The sequence below is a fragment of the Cydia amplana genome, chromosome 12, assembly GCF_948474715.1.
Source record: "Cydia amplana chromosome 12, ilCydAmpl1.1, whole genome shotgun sequence".
Taxonomy (NCBI): Eukaryota; Metazoa; Arthropoda; class Insecta; order Lepidoptera; family Tortricidae; genus Cydia; species Cydia amplana.
The window spans coordinates 4,731,942-4,753,774 of record NC_086080.1 but is presented as its reverse complement, the minus strand read 5'-3'; the positions used below and the strand labels follow the sequence as shown (position 1 = coordinate 4,753,774).

At 37.6% G+C, this 21,833-nt stretch overlaps 1 protein-coding gene across 2 annotated transcripts; it reads right to left on the bottom strand.

Moving 5' to 3' along the window:
* Positions 1-1,364: 1,364 nt before the first annotated feature.
* LOC134652817 (probable cytochrome P450 49a1) lies at positions 1,365-20,682 on the bottom strand. Of its 2 annotated transcripts, XM_063507993.1 has the most exons (10): positions 20,637-20,682; positions 19,018-19,196; positions 16,840-16,973; positions 7,623-7,711; positions 7,157-7,267; positions 6,437-6,589; positions 5,733-5,942; positions 5,090-5,237; positions 3,886-4,125; positions 1,365-1,701 (listed from the first exon to the last, which is right to left on the bottom strand). In XM_063507993.1, the coding sequence occupies exons 1-10, from the start codon at positions 20,669-20,671 to the stop codon at positions 1,384-1,386; spliced, it is 1,617 nt and encodes a 538-aa protein (XP_063364063.1). In that variant the 5' UTR covers positions 20,672-20,682; the 3' UTR covers positions 1,365-1,383. The 2 variants fall into 2 exon arrangements, with proteins under 2 accessions (XP_063364063.1, XP_063364064.1); XM_063507994.1 differs by lacking the exons at positions 19,018-19,196; positions 20,637-20,682 and adding an exon at positions 18,881-18,962.
* Positions 20,683-21,833: the final 1,151 nt, after the last annotated feature.

Genomic DNA, 21,833 nt, shown 5'->3' with positions numbered 1-21,833 from the left:
CATAAATAGGCATTTAATTTTGATGTTCCTAATGGTCCTATATATTTTATTGTAGCACAGGCAGGTTTCCGCAATTAGACGACTGGCCTATTTTGCGTATTCCTATATCGTCAAATCTTTGTGAGTTATAAAGAAGTTAGACCAAAGCAAGTACTTACAAAGTTAGAATGAGCAACATAACACTCACATCAACCCTGAAACACTAAGAAACTTTTATTTTCCCTAACGACCCACTTACTTTTCAAAAAGACGTATTGCCCCATTTTTCTTGGTCTCAAATTAAGTATACTCGTAGTAATGCACTAGAACCTTTCGATTTCAAATGGTCGATACTTTGTCCGTGTCAAGATAATGGCGGTAATCAGGTAGTCTTATAAGAATAGGCAGGTTGGCAAACGGCTTCTTTGATAGAAGATTAATATTGTGGAATGCAGACATTGAAGAGAAAAATGTGGCTACCAGTCTATTTGAATTGTTGAAGTATGTAGTAACATATGTTTCAATGTCCTTTAGAGAAGAATAGCTAGCCAATCGACAGATTAAGTTGATATGAAATAATTTTTGCCCAAGCTGAAACAGAGACACTTCGCTCGTGACAGTCGTGACTCGCACACGTTTGGTCTTTATCTACCCCCCCCCCCCCCCCTCCTCCCCCTTTCCGCTGGCCGGCATTTGTCACCGAAGTTGTCTTGCAAATGGAAATGCAGTCTTACTAGTCTTAGTCAAACTTTAGAGCTAAATAATGAACTCAGACCAGACTAACCTGAATCTTCAGAGATGAATGTTTTAATTAAGCAACTTCAATGGATTTTGTCATCCTTTGTTCCAGAAATTAGGGGTAAGTTTGTAAGTAATCATTAAAAATTAAACAACTACACATTTATGAATTACTATTTATTTTAAGTTAAGATAGTAAGGTAAGTAAGTAATTAATCTTAAATTTAAGGAACATAGAATATAAAGGCGGCTTAGTTATGCACGTAAAATGTTTTCTAATTTCATTTTGTAGTATTAATAAGTATAAGTTCAGGTGGGGTAAGATGAATATAGGTAGTTTATTTTGCTCGGAATAGCATGCATGAAAGTTCCATGCATGTTTTCTCTTGCCCAAACTGAACTTTTTTACACTTAGGTAGGAAAAGAAAGCGTGTAGGTACCCGCTTTCTTTTCCTTGTACTTAGAATTGATTCTATCAAACTATAAGTTAGTGAAAATTTTGCTTAGTTGCAAATGTATGGACTAAGTAAATAGTAAATAATTCGTCATGTTGTCGATTACCTTTAAATAGGTAGTTTAGTTACAATGTCAACATTTTAAATCTGTTTACAATTAAATTTGACTGCTCGTTTTCAAGGATTATTTATAAGTGGTGCAGGGGTGCAGCTAATGTGCATCCTGCAACACAAAATAATACGGCGCCTGTACTTTATTCACTCCCGTAGTCACCATATTCGCGGCCGGCCCGTGCCATTCCAGCCTATACCTCTCCATAAGCCTGGTAGCAAGACCTGTCAGTACATGCCCAGCGAGGCCGGAGGCCGGGCACCTGGTGCCGAAGGGGAGGGAGGCCAAGGGATGGGCACGGGAGGCCTTGAGAGGCTCCCAGCCTTCGCTGCACCAGCGCTCGGGGATGAAGGCCTTGGCTCTGCCCCACTGCTTTTCGGATTTGCTGGTGACTCCGTGTGAGAGGACTATGTCGACCTGTAATTTTTTTTAGATTATACAATAAGGACATAAAGTAGTCCGAGCATAACCAAGGGCCGATATAGGACGGGGATAAAATGGGCATTTATATATGATGCTCTGTTTTGCCCTTTCAATTCAATTCAATTCAATTCATTTATTTACTCACAGACTACAATGGTCCATACATAATATTACACAACACAATACAAATTATATTATATACATTACTTACAATAAAAATTAAATTAAAATTAGTTATAAATTACATTAAATTAATCCGCTAGTACCTACCTACCTACTGGCACGGCACGGCCCCCGTACGTGCACACTTATACAGTGATTCATGTAGGGGCAGTCCAGCCGGTCCGCGATCATGGCTAGGACGAGTAGGACGCTGTTGCGGCTGGCGCGCACTCTGCTGAGCATCGCCGCGCACCGCTTGCGCAGAGTGGCGTAAAAGCAATCGGTGCGCGCTTCTGCGAACATGCTCGATGCACTACAGTGGCGCGGCAGCCGCAACATCACCCTGAACGCGTTATTATATTGGACGCGTAGGGAGTTAAACGATTTTTGAGTGAAATGAGCCCACAGATTGCTAGTGTAGAAAGAAGTACAGTACGCCTTAAAAAGGGTTATTTTCACTAAAGATGAACAACGTGCAAATCTGTGTGCGATCATGTTCGCTCGTGCCGCCAACGACCTACGCTCCCGCTCCATATCCGAATCCGCTCCATATTTCGATTACGACGAAAATATTTAGATGTATCAAATATTTAAGGTTATTTTAAACATTTTTAATGACAGTAGTTTGATTGTAGGCAAGTTTAGTGTTTCGCGAGTAAATGGAAAGGAGTCATATATTATTAATTTATTACTAAGGGCCGACTGCAACAAACCGTTCGTCAACTTCATTGTAGTCGAGTAAAAATTTGATTGTATGAGAAGTTTGATAGTTCATATCTTATAACAATGATTGGTAAAAATCACAATACAACACTGTTGCCAATACAATCTTCAGTGCTCGAGTTCAATTTACGCTTGCCTTCGTTTTACATACATTAGGTATACATTATTTCTATGCACCTCAGTCCTTTATCCGGTTCAGGAAACTCAAGACAATAAAGTTTCAAGCTAAATCCGTGATGCTACACATTTTTGAACTTTATCTCAAAGGAATAAGGCCGAACAAATAAATACTCGTATGTTGTGCCTTTGTCTCTAAGTAATGCATTAAGTAAGTAAACAGCGAACACTTTATGGCTCTAAGGAGTCAGATTCTGTTTTAATAATTCGATACGGTTATCATTTCATTTTGATACGATATTTATTGATTTGATACGATAGTTAACAGGCATCTAAACGCACACTAATAGTTTATAATTATTAGTGTGCGTTATTTTATAATTTTACATTTTTGATAAATAAATACATACACTAATAAGTGGAAGTGAGATGCTCGATAAGACAACTCCTCATTGCATTTCGTGAAGCGTGAACCGCTAACGCTGATTGGTTCTTACAATCAAGGTAGTATCAAAACAAGATGAGAACCATATCAAAATGTTAAATCTGAATCAACCTCTAAGACTGCCTCATGGACGCTTAAACTGAATTTCACGTACTTGTAACTTAATTGCACCACCGCAAATTGTGCAGAAATACGACGACTTGTTAAATTAAATGGGGCCCTTAATTTCTTGTTAAATGCCATTTAATTTTGAAATTAGGGTTATAATTTTTGGTAGGGTTAAATTAAAATAAATAAAAGCTTTTCAAGCCCTAATAAAATTTGTTACTACAGACTAATTTAGGATGAAATAGCAGTACCTAATAGTTTTCAACCCTATGAACTGGAATAGGTACCTAATTAAAGCGCGTTAAAGGAACATATTTGGTTTCGATTTTTTTTTTCGAATTAATAATTTTTTCAGCTATTCACCTTTTGAAATTTTTAAAAGTTATTAACATAAATTAAATTAGGTAGGTAATTAACTATAACGCTGAAAGATTCCACAGTTCGTAAAGAACTGGAACCTTGGATGATAAGTTTTTTTTTTTAATTATATAACTCCATCAGGAACTTGAAAGCTACCAACATATAATAGGTAGATACTTGAACATCAGCCTTCTAAGATGTAGATGACCTTCCCTAGGAAACTACACTACAAAAGCCCTTAGTTCTAAAGATTTAGTACTTACCCCAGCAGGCACTTCGTATCCACCAACACTGATAGCCTCCGTACTCCTCCGCACCACGCCTCCCGTGGCTGGATGTAGCCTCATAGCTTCCCTAGCACAGGCAGCCAGGTATGGCAACTCCTGGACGCCAGCACCAGCCTCATGAGAAGCTGCGGACCAGCAGATCTCGTCGTGGGCGCGTTGCTGTCGCGCGGGGTTGAGGGACAGGTGGTAGAGCATGGCGAGGGCCGATTGGGCCAACTGTTGAAAAAATAAAAGAGAATGATGGCAAGGGACCAATTAGTAGTTGTAGCCTTATTACATTTTAGATTACCAAAGAACCATTTAGACGTTACGAGAACAGGTACACGAGTTTCGATACATGGCGGTTTTTAATCGGGCGATTGAATTGGTTGTTCTTCAGCGGGCTCAGCACGGTTCCATTTTTATCGACTATCACTATGCCCGTCACTTTTGCACTTACTTGTTAGACCGTAACAGGCATAAAAATGCGACCGTGCTACTAGGGCAGTAGTCGGCGATGCATCACGATGTAATGAAATTTGCAAGCAAGTTGTTGTACCATATATTGGTGACCATTTTATGGTAACTGAGAAGAGGTATTGTATACTTTTTTACTATCCAATGAACACCACAATAAAAAAAACTAGTTTCAAAATATAGCTCAAAACCGGGATGAATGGAAGAAGAGGGGGGAGGCCTTTGCCCAGCAGTGGGACACAATAGGCTCACAATAATAGTTTCAAAATCAAAATCACTACAGAAAATTCGTAAATAGCTAAAAAAATCGAAAATCATTAACATAATCTCTAGTCAGACAAGAGTTTATAGTTTCAAAATCAAAATTGCGACAGAAATTGTAAATGATCATCTCTAGTTTAGAAAAGAGTTTATTTATTTATTTTATTTTAGTTATTTATTACACAAAAGTTACAACTTTTTTGTTAAGGACAAAGCTCCACAAAACTACATTTGTTTGACTGTGGAGTCGCATTATTCTATACTTATATAAATTTATGTTATAAGTAATAGGCTTACATTGGGAGTTATAATACTAGGTAATGTCATGAATACTCTATAGGTATATAACACATTCCCCTATAGTGTATTCAAGAGATACATTTTAAGACTCTTTTTTAATCTACTTTTTTTGGGTTCTTTTACTATGTCTGCGGGCAAAGTATTCAGTACCTAAAATACTTACAGGATCGACTCCAGCCAATAGCACATCAGCAACGAGTGGAAGTATCCTCTGCTTCAGAGGGGCCAGTTTGTTCAGGAGAACCTGTTCTGGCTTAGGGTCTGTGCTGTTCAGCTCAGACATGGCTTGCAGGAGGAAGTGCTCTGATAGGCTGGAAGTAAAATATTGTTTTATCATCATTACCTACCCTAGTTTCGTGACACCGAACGGAAACATTTTTGAAGTGAAAACTTCTTTAGCGGCGCTGTGCACTTTTTGAGGTGGGGAAAAAATGTTAAACTCGAGACAGCGTAAGACGATCACGTGACCGTAAGATTTAGATGGCATTTAAATCAATAAAGACAAACTCAATGACATTAGGTACATGAAAAACTGTTAAGTGCATGTAATGTCATTGAGTTTTTCTTTATTGATTTAAATGCCATCTAGTGAGTTTCGCTCTAACTGGTATTAATATAACTCGAGTACTAACAGTGATATGCTTAGGGGATTCAAGTAATTAACGCTAACGCTAGATGGCGTTAACCTCAATTACACATAGTGCATTTTGCACTAGTCATTGAGTTTTCACTTCTGCCGGCACTCCCTGAGTGCAACCCGTTGTTTTTTTTATGTCGGTAAATCATAAATATGATCACATCATCACCTGTAATGCTTGTCCAGCGCCTCCAGCGCGTTGTTAAACGTCTTCGACTCGGTCTTGAGGGTATGCTCGCTCCGCACCAAGTAGCCTGCATCAGCTATCTCCCTCGTACACCGGACCAGCGCCTCTGCGGGAGTGAGACCGTTGGGGCAACGCTTCGACAGCGAGCAGAGGTCTGGAATTTCGTCGTCCATTGAGGTTTTTTCTGGTTTTCTAGAAAACAATAAGAAGGTAAGTAAGGAATTTGAAAATAACTCATGTTTTGATTTTTATTACACCTTAAAGTTTATTCTAAGACGCAATGTGTTGCATGTTATGTTTAAAGCGAGACAAGCAACGTCAAACACACGGTGTCAGCGTACATTGAAGGCAATATTTATTTTGTATGAAAAAGAGGAAGTCTAAAGGATTCACAATTTTTAAAAGTTGCTGAACAAATGTTGGTCAGTTTGAGGAGTACAGCCTTTAGTTTAATTTATTGCTCCTGTTATAGGAAGCACCCTGTATATGGTGCAAGTATTTGCTGTTAGCCCGATTAAGCACAGTTGATAAAAAGGCGGGCGGATCTATGAATCGAATCTCGCCCGAATCAGTTGGTAAAAATTTCTACTTTTCATTTATTTAAAACATTGCAAAGTGCGTCAGGTGACCCATTCTTTTAAGCTACTCTTGAGTATATGTTTTGTTTTAAAATTAAAAATAATTACCTTGTCTCTAAAGTAGGTATATGGGCAGCGCCGGCGAGGCAGCCAAGTCTAGTACCTAACACTGCCATGCCTAGAGTCTCCAGTGCCCAGCGGTATACCTCAGTTTCTAATTCATCGTTCAGCGCGTTCTCAGCTTTCCTTAGCTCTCCGAACCTGAAAATTGCACTATTCTAATAAAAATGTCGACGACCGGTCTGGCCTAGTGGGTATGGGTACCCAAGTAGCATTACTATTCTAATAAAAATGTCGACGACCGGTCTGGCCTAGTGGGTATGGGTACCCAAGTAGCATTACTATTCTAATAAAAATGTCGACGACCGGTCTGGCCTAGTGGGTAGTGACCCTGCCTGTGAGCCGCGGTCCTGGGTTCGAATCCCAGTAAGGGCATTTATTTGTGTGATGAGCACAGATATTTGTTTCTGAGTCATGGTTGTTTTCTATGTATTTAAGTATTTGTATATTATATATATCGTTGTCTGAGTACCCACAACACAAGCTTTCTTGAGCTTACCGTGGGGCTTAGTCAATTTGTGTAATAATATATTATCCTATAATATTTATTTATTATTTATTAATGTCCCCGAAAACTGCACGAGATAGTGGAATGGATACGTAACGTGGATTTTTATTTCTGATAGGAATACTAACGTAAAACAGAGAATTGGGAAGAATCTTTAAGCAAGCTAAATCCGTATACCTAATTATTTATTTATAATTTACCTTCTCGTCGCATCAACTGCTATGCCATCGAAAGCCTTTTCGAAGTTTTTCAACAGAGCTGGATCTTCTAAGAGTGCTCCTATGGAAGCCCAGATTGCTTTGGTTTCGTCACTGAAAAAATGTTCAAATGGGTACATCCATAGACAAAGGCATAGCATTTCGCGCCTTAAGGTATTCTTTTATCTTTAGCACTATACTACAACTACTACATGCCTTATTGGGCTTATTAAATACTTGTAGGTCTAGCACATGATTCGTGCGACAGTATCTCGCGGCGACATAGATTACACGTACCTCTTTGATTAACATAGTTAGAAAAAGACGGGTACAGACGGGACAGTATCTCGCGGAAGATAGACTACCCGTCTACGTGTAGTCATCTCGCCGCGAGATACTGTCGCGCCAATCATGTGCTAGCTCGGCTGTAGGCGATATGTGTAGCATTATCCCATAATTATTTTTTTACCCGTGGAACGGACAGCCTGCAGAAGTGCGATGTGCTTGGAGCGGAGACCGCGTCCACTGAGGCGGTTCCGTTGAGCAGCTCTCATACACCTGAAAAAAATAACACAGACATATTGATGGCAAAGTTTTATTTTAATTTAGTTGCATTTGTTTTAAAGAACTATAAATACCTCGGTGAGAAAAGGGACTGCGAGCCTTGTAACCATATGCGGCCTCGCTACGCTCGGCTGTAACTACGTGACCGGCAAATGTTTTCCGGCCTCTGCAGTAATGTACCTACTATTATCTAATCCAGCGGTCGGTCATGCGGCCCGTGAATCTGTCACTTGCGGCCCGCGAGCCTCCCTGGCTATTTTGTATGTAATATTGACAAACGACAATGTCTGATAAAGTCATAAATATTAACAAAGTGCGGCCCGCGTTAACTTCGTTACTTAACTACTATATTGCCCTTGGCTGCTAAAAGGTTGCCGATCGCTGATCTAATCCAATCCAAAGTTTCTAGAAAATCAACTATACAAATAAATACTACGATTTGTCAATGCCAATGTAAAGTCAAACTTAACTTTATATCAAGTTGATTTCATATAGGTACATAATAAGATACGGATAGCGGCTGCAAGGTCACTGCCGCAGCGGTGATGTGGGCGATGCCACATGTAGCCACAAATATTTTTTTGATTAAAGGATGACTCACGTTAGACCGGGCCTACCGGGCCGGAGCCGGAGCTTCCGGCGCTTACTTTTCTATGACAGATGACAGGTGATCCGTGATGCTTTCCAAAACGAAGCTCTGGAAAGTCCGGAAGCTCCGGCCCGGACACGGCCCGGTCTAACGTGAGTTATCCTTTACATTGTTGCAAAAAAACTAGTGTCGAACAGAATTTTCGGTTTCGGTTTAAGCATTTATAGTATAGGACTTTTATCAGTAATAAAATCATAATAACTTCCAGGTTCAAAGTGGCTCATAGTTCAATTAGCCGTACACGTACGTAATGGGACCTTTAATCACCTACAAGTCATTAGGTAGGTAATACAGCAGAGAATCAAAACAATCGTGAACAGTAACACATAAATTATGACAGCACGTGGCGTGCGCGTGCAGCCGCATTCACACCGAAGCGTAGCGGTTTAATTTATCTCTACATATAGCGTCACGATCCAAACATTACTGCTAATAAGGAATAAGTTAGCCTTTGTACTAATGACGAATGTTATTTTTCCTGTTTTGTTTTGATTTTTGTACAATAAAGTGTTTTACTAATACTACTACAGCACTACTAATTTATTCAATGAAATCATTTTCAAATGGATCGGGTTTCTATCGTTTGATTTGTAAACAAAACAAATTCAATTTTAGTGTATGTTGGCAGTTCAAAGAGCTCTTATTTAATGAGGGCTCGGTCGTTTTGAGTAGTAATTAGTAACATTTATTATTTGAAATAGTAGAAGCGCCTTATTCTTCCCTCAATATGGCTCGCGAGACGAGGTTTACATAAGTTTCCGATCGATTCTTAAAAAGGAGGTGGGTAAATTTGTTGCTCCGGTATAAGGGCACGGGCACATTTAGCGTCTTTCGAGCGTCGGCGTCTAGCCAACTCTATGGCTGCTGCTCGACGCAACGTCGGCGCAACGCCATTTTCCATAACACTGACTAGACGCCGACGCTCGAAAGACGTTAAGTGTGCCCGGGCCCTTGAAGTTCTCGGTCACAATTAGTTCGGATAATATAGGTTTTTACAAAAAAATATCTACCGCAAATGTATGAGCTCTGCATATAAACTATCTTGCTCGGTCACTCATAAAAAGCATGTACTTAAATATTTCTCTATATCACCGATAAGTTACCGGTGTGACATGTCACCTAGTTAAGAAGTCACCCAAACTGACCTCATCTCATCAATTTGCACATAAATTTTATCTAGCTGGGTTCTAAAAATAATTTTTATGTCAGTATAGTAGATAATATTATCATTTATCATACGATCACGCAACGAGCAAGCGCAACAAATTATCATTCGTTTTATGTGTATGTAAAATTGTATACAAACATAACATTTGACATTCTACGTCAATTGATAAGATTTAACTATACGAGGGGAGGTACAAAAGTTCGCGGAATGGAGGAATTATGAATATATAGACATTACTATTTTTCCTTTTCAATATAATCCCCCTTTAGTTTAATTGTAATTTTAAGTTGTTTTTATTTATTGTTTTTTCTTGTCATGTTTTTGTTTAATAAAAATTACTTTATGTTTTCAATGATAGATAGGTACACCAAAATATCCCCAGTACATCCCCCTTAAGCTTAATACACTTGTGAGAGAAAAAGTGACGAACCCCTCCAGTGGTGCAGGCCAGATTCGAACCGGCGTCTTTAGCAATCCGGGCTAACGCCTCACAGTGTTTCGTCTAGAACAAGCTAGGTGGACAAAATTATTTTTTTGTGTTTTTGGGTAGTATTATGGTTAGTATTGTTCAATTAAATATAATTTATTAATAATTTTAAAATACCATGAAAAAAAAGTAAAAAAATTAAAATAAAATTTAAATTAATTATATTTTATTTTTACAAATAATTTAATAACACAATAATAAACAAAATTTTACAGTTCATTAGATATATTATTTTTTAAATTATTTACTTACAAATATACAAGAAAATAAAAAATACATAGAAAATTAAAAAAAAACTTAACTTATTATTAATAATAAATTAATTATTAATCTGTTAATTATTAATAACCTAATAATCTGTTCTAACTCATGTATTATATCAGAATAATAATTGTTTTCCTTGTTTTGCGTAAGTTTTTTGAAGTTATTCTGAAGAATATAACACGCATGTACCTATTGCATTGGGCAAATAATGATATAATGAATATTTATGATGATCAGCCTTCATTCATCACTTTTTAGTCTGCTTGTAAGTTTATATTTGTCGATTTTGACTCAATATAATATGCTAATGCCGCATTAACACTTAGCTGCCTAGAATTAATTGAAGTACATACTGTTGTCGTAAGAACAAGACTACGTTGGCTTATGTGGGCTTTCTCTAATAATTTTTAACATTTTTGCCGTGTTCTATTTCCTGCCGATCACGAATCAATCGGGATTGCGGCAGCAGTTAAAACACTACGTAATTGTACCAGATCTTTAACTCAGCGTTTTTTCGTTTTGAAAGAGGAACTATTGAAGTTTAATTTGGGTCTTCCTGCAGGATTAACATTTTCAGACGACGTTGATGCACTTAGTCTAGTTATGCACACTTGTAATTCTATATTTTGGCCATCCAGACCACTTTTAAATTTTTCCACAAATTGCTTCTTTAATCTTGACGCACTATTCCACGTTGTATGCGGTATTAATGAATAACTGGTTAAAATATTTTTCAACTGTCTCTCAGACTCTTCCGTGAAATCTCGTAACTCATATTTTACCAATATAAACTGATAAAGGTGGGAATTTCCGTCATTTTTCCCCTTATTTGGCCATTCTTCAAAAACCCCTTCCTTGAAATAGAGAAAACGAGTTCTGCAAAAAAAAGGAAAAAAAAAAAATGTTGTGAAAATTTGTGAAAAATTAAATATACACCAACATAAAGAAGGATGATGGAAGTACATAATATGTAAAATCTAGACTGTTGTCAAGTGTTGTCAAGTGTTTGCCAGTCTATCAAAGTTCGAAAACTAAGAAAAAATTCATCATTTTTAAAGTAAATTTTTAATGCTCTATATATTGCACTATTACGACAGATATGAATATGTTTAAATAAAAAATATAAAGTGCTTACCATCAGCTATAAGATCCATTACTACAACATTCCACAATATAATGTTTTACTTGAAAGAAATGTTGTTGAACGCATCACAGAATTGCAACTGATTTAACTATACTATATCATCATCCGATATACTCATCCGACTATCGATGCGAACAGACGTGTTGAAATTATAATTAAATAATATACAAATTAAAATCGTGTGCAATATGCATTGACCTCGATATTGAAAAACTGTGTCATGCGACGTTCTTTGCTTGTGTAGTGCAAGTAGTTATGACGTCAAAGTGTTTAAACAACTTTATTCATTATGAGTGCTAATAACAGCCCGTTTGGCAGAAGTTCCAAAATTCAGCGTTCCCCGCCATCAACACCAGTGCCACCGAATACCGGAAATGAAAATGCACAACCAACGAGCGCAAACGACCTCGATCCGGTCCCAACATCAGAGATTCAGAACTGGATGAGCACCATAGATAAATCTCTTAGTGAAATCTGCAGCATATCGACGGAAGGCAAATTAAACTCCGACCAAAAACTCAGGATCCACAATCTTTGCCGAAAGGTTTCCCACGGTTCCGCAAACTTGGCAGTTCTTTACCAAGGCCTTAAAGCAAAGGCACTCGTTAACCACTGTACTCTTCAGACGCTTCAAGAAAAACAAGACCTATCAGACAGTTTCCGAGCCCTCAAGGACAGTATCGATACTAACACTAACAGACCGGCCACACACGCACTTTCTTTTGCGGATATGGTAAAAACCAGTAACAAAAACGAAATTCGTCCTAATAATTTGAGCTCAGTCGCAATTTATCCTAAAGATCAGACGAAGTCAAGCGAGGAGACGAAAAACCTAGTACAAAAAATTATTAATCCTGAAGAAATGAAACTGCACGTAAGAGCGCTGCGTAAAGTAAAAAATGGCGGTGTAATCATCAGCACTGACACTAAGGACGACATAGAAAAATTGAAATTGACATTTAAAAACTCATCCCCGAATTTCACCATCGATGAACCCTTCAAGCGCAGACCCAGAGTCGTAATAGTAGGCGTACCATCGGCTCTACGGGAACAAGAGGTCTACAGTTGTCTATACGAACAGAATATAGCCGACAAGTTTCAAGACCTAACTCGAGAAAATTTCTTAGCGTCTATCAAATTAAGCCATAAGTCGGGTAAGAAAGATGCAGAGACCTGTAACTACGTGATAGAAGTTCCAGCCTATATACGACGAGCCCTCATATCTCAGAACCGAGCCTTCATCAACTGGTCATCGTGTCCTGTCAGAGACTTCACAACTGTTACAAGGTGCTTCAAGTGCCATTTTTACGGCCATGCTGCCAAAACATGCAAACAACCAGAATTCACCTGTGGACATTGCAGTAATCCTGGGCACTCGGACAAGGATTGTGTGCTTAAAGAAGAATATCCCAAATGCGCATCATGCAGTCTCTTCAAAAAACCCAATGCTCATATAACTGGGGACCCTGACTGTCCCGTCAGGAAAATGGCCGAACGACGTTACATCAACTCTATTGATTATGGGGAGGGCTAAAATATGCTCTAAGTACATGCTAAAACATTATTTGTTCTAGTTGGTTTGTAGTTATTATCATTTGCGATCGACGTATAGATGGATAATGTTTTTCATACTTAAGTAATTAATGATTGTATTAAATTGTCATCAATAAGTGCTTTATTTACTAACCAATAGGTACCTTATGTTTAATTTGCCCTACTAACCGTAAACCTATCAAAGGTAATTCATACCTCGTAAGTAACTATTTTTAAGGTAAACTAATAACAATGCAATAATAAAATAAACACGATCGCCCTACTTTATAAATTGTATACTATAGACACTGACACAGCAATACTTGGTTACAAAGTGTAAGATATCTCAATACCTATTTATGTCTCTTGTTCATGATTTTAATTTGCTATATTGATCATTAAAGTATATTATCTCTTTGCCTGAGATACAGGATTATATTCCTAGTTCAGGCGCACGTAACAATGTACGTAATATGTAAAAATTCACGCATAATGTAACATTAGCAATAAGGTTTTCTTAATAAATTATTCTTATTCTTATTCTTATTCTTAACTGTGCGATTGCACTTACCTCGTTAGCTGACTTCGGCGCCCTATAACTCATAAAATTAGAAAGTTAGGCATGATCTATTAATGGGTTTGGGGGTTTAAGAATGTTATTTATCTAATCTAATTACTCATTAGTGGAAATTTGATAATGAATTTTGTCCACCTAGCTTGTTCTAGACGGAACACTGTGCGCATTGAACCTCTAGGCCACCCCGCCACCAAACCTACAAAATATTATCTTTGCTTTGCTGTCAAGTTCTTTCATTGACTCGTCAATCTCGTCATAGAAGATATTTTGTCAAGTACCTAAATATTAAGCTCATTAGGCTGATAATTGGCAAATAAACTCTTAATGAGTTTTCAAATAATACTGTACTAAAAATTATGCTCACCTAACCTATCCTCACTATTCACACCATAGCTTATTAACAGTCCTGTCGCGAAACCCTTAATATTTAATATAATTTTATTTTGATACTTGGAGAGCCTTTACACCCCCAAATCTTAAGTATTAGTATTAGTATTTTCTCTGACATTGGGGACTTCTTACCTTCCGGGAACTTTTGGACCTGCCCTCGTAGTTTCTAACGCATAACTCACCATTTTGCCGTTCGTTGACCAGTATAAATCTGGCCTCAGTTTTTAAATAGCTGTTAAGAATATAAGGATCAAGATATAATTAGGAGCCTATTGTTATTTGAATAGTGATGGACTGATGGTTTGTGAATTGATATAGTAGTTTATGCAACAGTGATATAATAAGGGTTCTTAAAATTCAAGGGTCGAAGTTACAAAACGAGACGTAGTCGAGTTTTGTAAAAAAAGACCCGAGAATTTTAAGAACCAATTATGAGCTGTTGCATACATTACTTTTTCTATGACAGCTGCAGCAAAAAAAAAAAAAAAAAAAGACCCGAGAATTTTAAGAACCAATTATGAGCTGTTGCATACATTACTTTTTCTATGACAGCTGCAGCAAAAAAAAAAAAATTATTAAAAAAAAAGAGTTATTATTAAAAAAAAAGAGTTATTATTTAAAAAAAATTGAGTTATTATTTAAAAAAAAAAGAGTTATTATTGTAAATGAAAACATACCTCTTTCAATCAAGATGATCGGAACTTGTATCTTTAAAAAAAATAAAGCAGTTGTATTATACTCATAAGATGACTGCTAGCAGTCATCTTATGAGCCTATAGACAAATCATTCAAATGACATTGCTTTAGATATCACTGTCAGTCATTTAATTGACACATTTAAGTGCTGGAGTAGAAAAAAATATAATCATGGCTCCATTGAACTAAAGGAGGTCAATAACTTAAGGACTAAGGTTTCTTTTGATAATATCTACTTGTTAGCATGATAGGAATTGAATGTAGGATATTTTTGGAATAAATGACTTGCACCCCTATGTATTTGAGTTTAAATTGACCGTTTTCAGTTGCCTCTAGATTTTATTGAATCACTAGCTTCTGCATGCGACTACGTATGTGTAGAATTATATGATGAATGTGCCAAACTTTCAAAAAATGTCTACTAATATTTTACGTGACAGCTAAAGTCTATTTTTTTATTCGGTAGACTAAAATTACATTTCATAGTATGAGATGACACATGATGTTCATACTATGAAATGTCATTTCAGTCTACGGAATAAAAAAATAGACTTTACTCCATGTAAAATTGAATTGTCATAGGTAGGGCCCATCATTCGACGCGAGAGGTATACCTATAGGTGGTCAAACCAAATTTGTCAGTAAATAAGAACAAAAATAAAATTTACTCATCCTTTTCTTTTGGGCGCTAATACTAGTGTAAGACAAAGATAGTATGATTATATCTTTTTGAAATGAGACAGTCCTTTGACAAACTAAACATAGTTACTTGTATTCATGATAATAATAAATCATTCAAATGATGTCTAGAGTTAGACCAAGAAGTGTTATTTACACGTCATAAATTAATAGAAGTTTGACGTTTAAAATGACACTTTCACTGCGTGGGCTATCAAAATCGCTACAGACTTTTCTCGGTCTGACTCTAGCAATCAAGATTGAATTGCGAATTATAAATTAGACATTTAAAAAGTGATTGTGTGAAAGTGGCCGTTACGTCTGACATGAAAGCCGAAATTCTAGAATTTTAAATGAGACTGGCTGACTGGAATGAGACGCTACAGTTTACTTTCTAATTTTTGTGTTTACTTTTTAATTTCATTCTTAACTGTCAATGTGTCTGTTTTGCTTTTTATTTGTTTAAGTTAGGAGTTACTATTTGATTTGTATTTGTTTTGCAAATGCGCAAACACGGTTAGCTTTTGGTGGTGCGGGTTTTTATATGGTTAAGATAGCTTAAGTATGTGACCTTCAATAGAAAATAAACACATTCTAAATTATGTCAATGAATGCAGAAAGTAAGTAGCTAGCGAATATGTCAGACATGTCAGTGTCAAACTGGTGGTAGTCGTACTGATTTAGCGGGTCTGGCGGTTTAGCCAAGGCGACAATCGCTATCGCTACGTCATCGAATCACATTGTGTCTCTTTATCACTCTTCCATATTAGTGTCACAGTGACAGTTGCGTTTCGTTCGCTACGGAGCGTTAGCGAATGGTATGTTGTCTACGGGGCCTGACGCTTTAAATGGTAACAAAGTAAACCAATTCTCTTATTCTCGTGCCCTATGTAACCTGACCTAGCTCTGAATTCCTTAAATAAGTGCCGTAACTCTTACGACACCACAGCACCCCATCCGAGAAATAGGGCCCGTGAAATAGTAGTCTAAATATGCTTTAGGCTTAAGCCAACTGTGTAGAACTTCTTTGTCTTATGACATTGACAGTGGAAGAAGCTAGTGAAGCTATAAAGCAAAGTGGGGCCATTTCGTCAATTTCGTGACATTTTATTTTCACTATGTTCCTATTGTATGTATGTATGTAAACACTTTATTGTACATAAGACAGGTTAAGATACAATTAAAAAGAAAGTATACAATGTACAAAGGCGAACTATAAGGGACCTCTTCCAGTCAACCTTCCAGTCCTATTGTCTGTGTGTTTACGAATAAAAAACTATTCTATTCTATTCTAAAACACTTCGTTTTATGCTAAATAGAAGCAGACATCGAAGCGTGACTACAGGGGCCCGTTTCTCAAAAGCTTGTAACTTGTAATACAAGTGGAAGTCCCTTTCTAACAAAAGCTGTCAAAAAGTGACATCCGCTTGTACTACAAGTCAAGCTTTTGACAAACGGGCCTCATGCTTTTTATGAGGCCCACAGACATACAATTCCCGCTCGCGCTTGATGAGGCCTAAGCCGATTGTAATTTACCTCTCTCATCAGCTCGGGGTGGAAGACGTACAGTACTGGGCGGGTGCGAGAGGCCTTCGCTAGGCGCACTAGGTCTCCGTAGCGGGACTGCAGGCCTTCTAGCAGGCCTAGGCCGACTGAGTGGTGGAAGTTACCTGGAAATACGGGTTGTATTTAAAAGTGGACTTTATTTACCTGTCTACGTCACTCTTAAATACGGGTTAATGTGTCTATTAAATGTTTGTAGGGTACGTTGATTGAGAAATATTGTAGACAAAAATCAAAGAAATACACTAATCACAAAAAACAAGTTCGTCATCTCAGCCGGCCTAACCAAGGTTACAATCGCTATCGCTTCGACAACGAAACGCTTTGTGTCTCTTTATCACTCTTTCATATTAGTGCGACAGTGACAGTTGCGTTTCGTTCGCTACGTAGCGTTAGCGATTGGCATGTTGTCTACGGGGCCAGATATCCATATGTCTGCGAATTGGTAAACAATAGAACATCATAAAATGTCTACATTACACTTTGATACTAGCTATAAGCTTCGGTCTGTATCATTTCCTCCAAAATGCAACGGAACGACGAACGGGGGGCTTAGCCAAGATGACAATCGTTTGTAGAAAATTAAACGCTATCATTTCCATTATTTACGTTTATCTTAGCGTTTCGTTTCGTTTTCAGCAAACGATTGTCAACTTGGCTTGGTCCCCAGAATAGTAATTTTTAAATTCATAATACATATATAGGAGCATCTAAGCCCTATTGCGTTATAGAAAGTCGTCATACCAGTTTTTGTCTCGGATTTACGTCATCTGTCCCGTGTGTCCAGTTAATTTCTAAATATAGACAGACTGGATGCTGAGTCTAGGCTAAAACTTCGTTTACACTTTACATTTAAAAAAATAATCTTTAAAAAAAGTTAAATTGACTTCAAAAACGATAAAATAAAATATAATTTCGTTTTATATGCCCTAGCAACTGAAACGTTTAAAGTCGGTGCCAAACAATACATTATGACTTTATGGGAAACTATAGAGATCCAGTCACCAGTACTAACGTCTTTACGAACTTAATGTAAACTATCCCTAACCGCATTAACATATGTTGTGAGTTGCGTGTGTTATATAATGACAAACTCAAACAAGAATACTACTTGTCTATTAAGATAACTACATTTAAAATTAACGTGTTGACGATAACTTTTATGTGTTTAAAAGTTTGTTTTGCACTTTATTAGAGTGAGACCAAGCTAGATTGGCAACGATTTTGAGAGCACCGTGTCAAAAACAAAAGCTGTCACAAAAGTGCTAAAATTTAAATTGGACTTTATGCATGTGCACGTAGGGCTATGTTGCTCTGTGGTAGGTATGTGACCGATTAATTCATCTGGCGTTGGACCTGCGGTGCTGATATATCCATCATTGGCGTCCAAAAGGTTAAACGTCATGACTTATAGAATTAACTAACCTATCCTGCCAGCCTATTATGGATAGCTTTATCCATCTTTATCCACGTGATAAAATAACTGTCACTGTTTAACACCGTGGGAAAGAAAGTGACGGACACCGTTTTATCACGCTGTCACGTAGACAAGAACGACCATCATATCCGTACTGGGTAGAACATGTGCAGAATGTCTCAACATAGGCAGCGCTAGCGGCCCCTGGGCCCTGGGCTGTTGTCTATGGGGCCTGCCCCATAGACAACATGCCCGTCGTTAACGCTACTTAGCGAACGAAACGCAACTGTCACTGTCACTCTAATATGGAAGAGTTATAGAGAGACACAAAACGATTCGATGGCGAAGCGTAAGCGATTGTCACCTTGGCTAGGCCGCCAGGGATCTCACTGAAGGGTTTGAGTGATGTTGCTAGCGAGACAGCGATAAAATGAAAAAGATGGATCTACTAAACACTTACCGATCCTTGATAGAACATGTGCAGAATGTCTCAACATAGGCAGCGCTAGCGGCCCAGGGATCTCACTGAAGGGTTTGAGTGATGTCGCCACGATGTCGCTAGCGAAATAGTGATAAAGTGAACTACTAAGCACTTACCTATCCTGGGTAGATCATGTGCAGAATGCCTCAACATAGGCAGCGCTAGTGGCCCAGGGATCTCGTAGAAGGGTTTGAGTGATGTCGCCATGATGTCGCTAGCGAAATAGTGATAAAGTGAACTACTAAGCCCTTACCTATCCTGGGTAGAACATGTGCAGAATGCCTCAACATAGGCAGCGCTAGTGGCCCAGGGATCTCGTGGAAGGGTTTGAGCGACGTCGCTGGCGACGGTGCCGCGGCGGAGCGACGTTGCGGCGACGTCGATGTGCGACGGGATGAGGTCGTACTGACGGAGCGAGACTGACGAGGGATACTGTAAAAAATATAAGTTTTTTTATCAATACACTAGCGCCCTAAACTTTCCGCAAGAATCACTGTATTGATAGGTGAAAGCCGCATGAAAATCCGTTCAGTAGTTTTTAAGTTTATCGCGAACATACAAACATACAAACAGACAGACGCGGCGGGGGAATTTGTTTTATAAGTGATATTGGTACCTACATGACTCTATTTATGTAGAGCCTCTAAGCCTAAGTAGCCTAAAACGCTCAAAATAGAAAGTTACGTAAAGTGCCATTCTATGGAACTTGGTAACTGTGTAAACAAAAGTTACAAGTGACTGAAGATTATCCCATTAAATTATAGAAATTGTCCCAATGCACTTCACTTAATTTGTTTGTTAGCCAAAATGAGCATACAATGTTATCTTTTCGAGAATGATGAGTATAGTAGTAAAGTTACCAGACTGTTCTAAAAATAAGGTAAATATTGATAACAAACCTATCTTCGTGTTTTGTTATCATAACAATAACATACTTTTTACCTATACCTATGTTTACAAACATAATTGGGGCATTATCTATGAAAAGGGACCTTATTGTCGATGGCGCTTACGCCGCACAGCGTCGCGCGGCATTGTATTTATATCGGAGCATCGTTAATAATGGCGTAACCGCCATCGACAATAAGGTCCCTTTTCATAGATAACGTCGCATATGGCAACTGCGTGGTAAGAATGCGGTCTGGTTAATAAATGCGATACTTTATACGCAGTCCTTAGAGGTACCAAGTTCAAGGCCGAAGGAACGAAACGGTTTGTGACATAATACCTATGCTTTTTGTGTACCTACATTGCTGGTTTTGGTCAGTGCGCGTGAAGGAGGTCTTGTAAAGAGTTCAATGGACTGCGTGTAAACAGGAAGCGTCGAAAAGTTGACTAAGCTCTGTAATTTTGCGAATGATTGGTTGAAATTGCGCGTTGGTGGGATTTGTTTTCATTTAAGATGATCTGATTTTAATGTGCAAAAAGTTGTTTATTAGCACGTAGGATATATAATTTTAAATGAAATAATTACAGTTTATTTTTAAGTAAAATGTAAGTTTTCTATGTACTTACCTAATAAGACTTTCTTCACTATGCGTTAAATAATTATAAGTAGTTTATATAATAATATACGTAGGTAAAGTTTGAACTATAATATGTATTCAAATTAATGTCAAAAATAAAATTTACTTACAAATATACAGTAAAATACACAATCATATATTATACATATATATAATAGTTGCATTGGACTAATTGTCGGTCAAATGCAAATATCTACAACATTTTTAGCAAAAAAACTAGATAGGTAAGTATAGGTAAGTATTAAGGTCTCGATACCTAGGTACTCTCGATAATCAACACCAAAATTTATTAAAAACTTGTTAAAAATGAAAATAAACTCGTATACCTATATACTAAACTACTTACATGCATTGCCGAAACAAAACAGTCGATTTTGCCATTTTCAAAAAAAACAACAACAGCCTCACTATTTAACTGCAATTGATATTACTTTACTACACTTCACCATTCATGTTCAAATGTTCAAACTTTTTTTTTAATTCACCGCAGACCACTAGGCGCGGACACAGTCGATTCGATAATGCATGTACTCGTAACGTACATACGACTGCCGGTAACCGGTATGTCCGTGTAGGGATGTCCCGCAAACAAATGTCGATAAAGTTGTATTATTTATTAGACATGATTCACATTACTGACATGGGTTGATCATAAATAAGGATCGAGAAAGATCGATTTTGCTATGTAACAAATTACATTTAGCTCCTTAAGTGTAAGGCCTGAGTGGACGCTCGAGTTGGGCGTGCAGCGGGGCGGGGCGTGCGGCGTGCAAGTTAAACAAATGCAAACGTATAGGAGCGGCCTTAGTGCACGCTGCTCAAATCCTTTGGGAGCTCGACGCCACGCTGCACGCCCCGCCGAACGCTCCGCTTCGAGCGTCCACTCAGGCCTTACAGTTAGGTACTCAATTGAAATTCAGCTAATAAAGATTCTTCGATAGGTATTTGTACAAGTCTTCTGAATTTAACAGAATGTTTTAGTAGAAGAACATTTATAATTAAATTCTACAGCCATTCAATTATAATCACAAGAATTATGATAATTATACATCTACGTCAATTCTAGCGTGCTACGTAGATATTTAGCAATTTTCTCAGCTAACTGCACATTGTTTGCTGGCAAAATTAACATGGTATATATTGTTATGGATATCTCACGTACTTACTAACAATAAGATATAACAAAGTAGTATACTTAATGTGATAGCGAGTAAATAAATCTTTTTACTGTTGGTTCTAGATATTTTTATAGGTATTTTACCTACGTTTTCAATCACTAACAATAGGACGACGGCCTTTTAATATATCTCGAGTTTATTAAATGCAGATATTTGAAATTAAAACAGACACAAGAAATTATGTCATTTAAAAATTAATTATCCCACCACCATCATTCATACCGAATTAAACCACCATTAAAGTGCACGGCCCAGGATGGATTAGACTAGCAAGAGACAGAGAGAAATGACAATAGAGCAGGCTTTTGTCGAAAGAGAAGCCGTTGTTAACAAAACCCAACCGTCGGAAAATCAATATCTAATAT